Source organism: Mus pahari, chromosome 17 (assembly GCF_900095145.1).
Source record: "Mus pahari chromosome 17, PAHARI_EIJ_v1.1, whole genome shotgun sequence".
NCBI classification, from domain to species: domain Eukaryota; kingdom Metazoa; phylum Chordata; class Mammalia; order Rodentia; family Muridae; genus Mus; species Mus pahari.
The window spans coordinates 52,522,773-52,528,660 of NC_034606.1; the positions used below are offsets into that span (position 1 = coordinate 52,522,773).

Consider the following 5,888-nt stretch of genomic DNA (forward strand, 5'->3'; position numbering starts at 1 on the left):
GTGGAGGCCGGCGCGGGGGCGCGGGCAGGGCCGGCTGCTGAGACGCGCTGCTGCCCCCCGCGCGGGCACCGCGGCTTCAATGGCGCCATCGCCCAGGACCAGCAGCCGGCAAGATGCGACCGCCCTGCCCAGCATGTCCTCAACTTTTTGGGCATTCATGATCCTGGCCAGCCTGCTCATCGCCTACTGCAGTGAGTACCGTGCACCCGGGCCCCATAAGGGCCTCGGGTCCTCCGAGCGGCCCCAGCCCCAGCCCCGGCGGGGCGCCCCGCGTCGGTGCGGAGTTGCGAGCGCGTGGCGCGCAGTCCCGGGTCTTGGCCGCTGTTCCGCTGGCCCGGGAGGGCTTAGTGCAGGCGGCTCCGGGCTCCAGGCACTTCTCGGCCGGGCACAGAAGCCCGGGCGAGCTTCCGCGGACTAGCCAGCAGGGCCGGCATCAGGCCCAGGCCGGCACAGCGCGTCCCTGCGTGGCGGTGGCCGCTGTCCGCCGTGCGGTCTCCGCTCCGGCCCAGGCTAGCGACCGAGTGGAGCTTCCCGCCGGCGACACTCCCTCCGGGGACTTATGGGGACGCAGCAACCGAGCCCGAGCGGGACTCCTCGGGCAGGAGAGCGGCTTGGGTTCCTCCGACGCGTGGTGGAGCCTTTGCCTTGCTAGGAAGCGGGCTCGCCAGATGCTTTCTGTAAAAGGAGAAGTAAGGGGACGGAAGCCACTGGAGGGGAGGGCCCGCTACCGCTGCAAGGGTGGTTTGGAGGAATGAACTGACGACCCAGTGGGTCTGGCAAGGGCTGCGGAGGGAGCTGCGGGCTGGTCGGTGCCTGGCACGGGGGTCTGGAGCTGTGCTTAGGCTGGGACCGGGACGGTGGGTGGCAGTAGGTCACATCTGGGAACCGATAATCTGAGTCCTGGCTACAGTCTTGGAGCTGGTGTAGGTTGGGTAGGCATCGTCTTGGCTGGTGTCTGCTGACTGTTGGTAGCTGTTGGGGTGGGTAGAGGCTGGTTAGAGTCCCGGGCATAGGCTCTATAAGAGATGGGCGCTTGCCTGGCTACTGTTTCTGCCTTCCTTCCCATCTCTACGGAAAGAAAAACTAGTGCCAGTGAACACCTGTCATGAAAAAAATGCCACAGGCAAGGGAGGTGATGACAAAAATATGGATTCTTTACTAATTTAAAATAAAAGGCCATCACCAAGTGCTTCCTCTCACTCCCCTCTCCTTTCCCCGGCCATCGCTCGAGCCTGGGGCCTCCTAGTTCCCAATTCCAGCTCTTAAATGAAATTGCAGCAGTCTCGAGCGAGACTCAAGTTGAGGCCGAATATGTCATCAGAGTCCTGGGACAACTCTGAATGGTAATAGCTCAACCCCCAGCATCGTCGAGACATCTTGAGAGAAATGCTAGGGGGCCCAGAGGAACTGCCCAGTCTGCGTTTTCCTCTGTTGCTGTGGCGTCTTCCCCTGAGGTTCATCAAGCAAGAGACTGGTTGCTGACAGTGTTCTAACCTGGCTGCCCTAGGATAGGGAAAGGAGTATGGTGGGCTGAGCCACGGGAGAGTGCTCACTGCTTAGCTTTCTGCAGCCTGCTGGCTTTTTCCGGGGCTTCTTCCCAGGTACCATTGAGCCTAGATTCCTTAATGATTCAGGACGGGTTAAAGATGGATAAACTCCAGAGATGGACAGGTGATGGGGGGGGGATGAAATGCACTTCCTGGTGTTGTCCCAGGAGTGGCACATTCAGCAGTGGGGGAGGGGCACGGGGCGCGGAAACCTGGAGCTGGCTGCTCTTCCTAGGCAGATTCTGGTAACACTGTCCTTGGGTCAGCTCAAGAGCCCAGAGCTATGGACTAGGTTCATAGAAGCAGCTCTGCCCGTTGAAAGGGACAGCCATCCACTGTTACTGACTGCAGGACAACCCAGCCCTTGACCTCAACACTCTCCTCCTCAGGGTGCCATCAACCTGGGGCCTTGTATCCACTCCCAGCTCCTATAGCCTCTGTCCCTTGTTTCCTAGCTTCGGCCCCACTTCATCCTGTTGGCTTGCTTCTTGATCTGACTGAAGGGAAAGCGTCTCATATATTCAGAGAAAAGGGCAGCCCTATCTTCCTGCAAGTTGGTTCTCTGCTACAAGGGCAGTTGGTAAGAATGTCTTATCTAGAAGAGCAGAAGTCCTTAATGACGAAGCTTCTGAACAGCCACATTTTGATAGCTGTTTCCATCCCCATGTAATGGAATAATTGACAATAAGCTAACGTTTTCAGACACACCCCATTACACCAGAAATGCAATTGGAGAAATTAAAGCATTTCTCTAAAATACAAAATAACATCATCACAATTTATAGCTGGGAATTGAAACCCTAGAGAAAAGGATATTTTTTCTCCCCCCCCTTTAGAATTGATAATGCATAGAAAATGATAATTAGATAGTTCCTGTGATTTCCAGCCTCTCTTTCAACACATCTGGGATGAAGGATAGTTAGCATCTTTGTGTGCAAGACGTTTCAGTGAGGACTTTTATTGCCCTAAGTGTCTTTCTGCTACTGGGCGGATACAGTTAGGAAGCCAGCGTCCATGTTTTAGGGCTCAGTAATGCTGCCCTACGGTGCGTGCGTATGTTTCTCTGTTACACACCTGGAGCTCACTTCCTGGCGCTAAGTGGGGGAAACTGGATTATTTCCTGGCCTGGTTTCTGTTGGGGGGACTCAACAGCTCTTGCCCATTGGATGTCCTTCTTTGCTATGTGCTTAAGAGTCATATTAAGGAGGTGGGCTCCACCCTCTGGCTATTGAAAGACCTGCAGTCCACCAATTAGGCTGGTTGCTATGGTGACGCAGCCTTGTCATTTTCAGGGATTGGGGAAGAATTGCCAGGAAAAGGAAAAAAAAAGGGGGGGGGCTGTGAGGCTGCCTTTAAAATGGGTGCTCTATTTCATGTGTGCTAAATGTTACTTGCAAAGTCCACTTTATAAGCAAGCACCCAGCTGCTTACCAAGGTCTGTGGGTAAAGTTAGTTGGTGCTTGAGGTGAGATGAGAGAACCTGCTTTATTCTGGGTGGAGGAAACTCCTCGAACCCGGCTTAGAAGGAGCTGATGTATTTGAATTGCTCCAGTGTGTGGAACAGGGAGGTCAGCGGGCCAGACGCCCTTGTTGAATGAGGTAGGACCTGGGGCTGTGAGCTGTAGCACCGAAGAGTCCGTCACTCCACACTGGCTTGTAGCATGTGTTGGAGCTTTGCAACCCCTGAGCCTTGACTTTGAGTCTTGCAAGCGGTGTTTAATTCAGGAATGAAGGAATCTGTGCTCTATAGCATAGATGGCAAGTTCCGTCTTCAAAGCCGCGTGGTGGACAAGCGCTCCTGGCATGTAAATGCCGCAAGGACAGCCTCATTTCAGAACACCAGGGAGTTCAGAGGAGGAGAGACAGTGGCCCCACCTCTTTAACATAGAGGGGTTCCCCCCCCCAAATAAATCCTGTTAGAATTGAATTGTGCCGTTCAGTTAAACCTCATGTCCGCAGCTGCGAGTAGAAGAAATTACAAACAAGTTTTGAATTGTTTTTAATCCATTAGAATACTAACGGAGCGTAGGCACTTTGATGGTCCCCAACACGCATTTCCTTTACAAATACAATTTGTGGCATACTTAGTGCGGACGGCAATGTGCTGTACTCCTGCTGATCAAATGTGATTTTTGAAGTTCTCAAGGAGGTAAAATTGAAAAGACCACAGGAAAGATGCCTTTCTGGAAGCACCCTCCCCTTTTCTCCCTGCCTCCTGTGCCCTATGTTTTTATTTGATGAACATCTATCGGGAAATACATTGTTTCTTTCAGCCACATAAGGTAACTATAGGCTGCTTTCTCTAGCTAGACTCAGAGCCTGGGGAAGTGGGTGGGGCACACATGGAGACAGAAGCATTTTGTATCCTGGGAGGGTTTTCTGTGTAGAAACCTGCAGGAATCAACTTGGACTTGACTATCACTTGCCCTCTTTCAGAGCTATGGCTGCTCCTGGACAGGGGGTCTAGACTACCCCTGCTGCCTTTCCCCCAACCTCCCCGTGGGACCATTTTTATTGGAGTCTACTGCCTACTTTACACTTCCACACTGGACTGGCTTCTTGCTTCTGTTAGCTGTGAGCTAACCAGACCCCACTGATGCCACAGGCGGTTGGAACCAGTAAAAGAGCTTGACTAGACAAGACTCCTTCCTGCTGAATTCCCAGCTCTGGCCCTGCCTCTACACCCAGGGTCTGAAATAGGTAGAGCAACTTTTGTGGTGTGAAGTACTTTCAGGTGACTTTATGGGCGTAATTATGGGGATATGTTATGATAATGCCGCAGTAGAAGAGAGAAAAAAAGCAAAACATTAAAATCCCCATTTCTTTATATAGCTCGGCAGCTGCCTCTTTAGACGGGCTCATTTTTGCATTAAAACGTGGTGTGCTGGAGTTAATGACCTCTACAGATTGCCACCTGTCACCCAGGGCTACAGTGAAGCCCAACCCCCTCAATCAGGGAAAGAGTGGACAGGCAGCACCTTGTCTAGAATCTAAGCATGGCAGATGGGGGCTTTCAGCTGCTTCTGCGTGTCACCAGGCACTGGCTCAAGGCCTTTGAGGGGCAGGAGGGAGATCTGATGAGGCTCCTCAATCGTTTCCAAAGGACCACTTGCATTTCTCAGTACCTCTGAGCTGCCCCAGAGATTTCTGTAAGGTGGGGTTTCTACGCAGGTCGTTGGCACCCACCGAATGTCACTGACCCCCTCCTCCCTTCAAATGCCTCTGCTCAAATGTGCTCCAAGTGAAGAGGCAGCCGGTGTGCACTATCCTGGAGCTGAGCTATCCAGAGACATTCTCAGCATTGACAGAGGGTCTGAGTGACTGTTCCGGGGCCCTCTGTCACTGTGGGGAGCATGGTGAATGTATACAGAGCATGGTATATGTGATATACAAAGCATACATACAGGGTGCTTTCTAATGTTCACTTCTTAAAATTTTAGCCCAGCGGGGGGAAAGAGGACACTCCCCCCTGCCACTAAGTGGGGCTCCTTTGGGATCTAGCCTTCTGACCTCCTGGGAAGCCAAGTCTCAATTTCTCTGACTCTGTCCTGGAGAATAGTGAGTAGCAAGACCTTGTCACGATGTGGTTGGTCTCCCCTGTGGCATGTGCCTTCAGTCTGTGTTGGGGGATCGTCATCCCCGTGCCAGGCTGTGGAGCACAGAAGTGGACAAGATGACTGCTGTCCTAGATCTGACATCATAGTGGGAATACAGACAGTTCACACAAAGGAAAGACTGGAGAGAGTGGAGACAGGCAATCTGTAAGGAATGCTGTATTCTCTAGGGTTCTTGGGCAGTCTCCCCTCCCCATCCACCATTGCACTGGGCACATAGATGCCGCTCCATCCGTTCTGGAGTTAGCCAGTGGCTCCTTGGAGCCTGCCTGTTTGTTTTATGGCATTGTTTGCAGAGTGAGAGACAGGGAGGGCTATGGCAAGCAGATGGGGGCAATGCAGCCCTCAGGGTCCCTGATGTCAAGAAGACTGTCACAAGGAATAGGCTATCCAGAATGAAGAACCGGGCCGACCTTGGCTCTGAAACAAGAGAGATGTTCTCTGAAGGAGTAAACAAAGGGAAACATAGACTGCTCAGCTGGTACTCCTGTTGAGACAGGAGAATCTCATGCCAAGTTCAAGGTCAGCCCAGACAACTTAGTGATATTCTGACTCAGAATAAAAAAAAATTAAAAAAAAAAAAAAAAAAAAAAAGGAAAGACGAACTGAGAGAACGACCAGACAAAAGGCAGAGGGATGCACATGGGTGGTAGAGTGTTTGCTTAGCATGGGCAAGGCTTTGATTTCTATCTATCCATTGCAAAGAAAAGCTCCAAAGCACAAAGAA

General features: G+C 52.2%; 1 protein-coding gene across 1 annotated transcript in view; it reads left to right on the forward strand.

The window, feature by feature from the left end:
- Positions 1 to 6: 6 nt before the first annotated feature.
- Tafa5 (TAFA chemokine like family member 5) overlaps positions 7 to 5,888 on the forward strand; it is a 216,651-nt gene continuing 210,769 nt past the window's right edge. Inside the window, exon 1 of the mRNA XM_021216676.1 lies at positions 7 to 191. Coding sequence (XP_021072335.1) covers positions 80 to 191 — 112 coding nt within the window. The 5' untranslated portion in view covers positions 7 to 79. The remainder of the gene's footprint in view (positions 192 to 5,888) is intronic.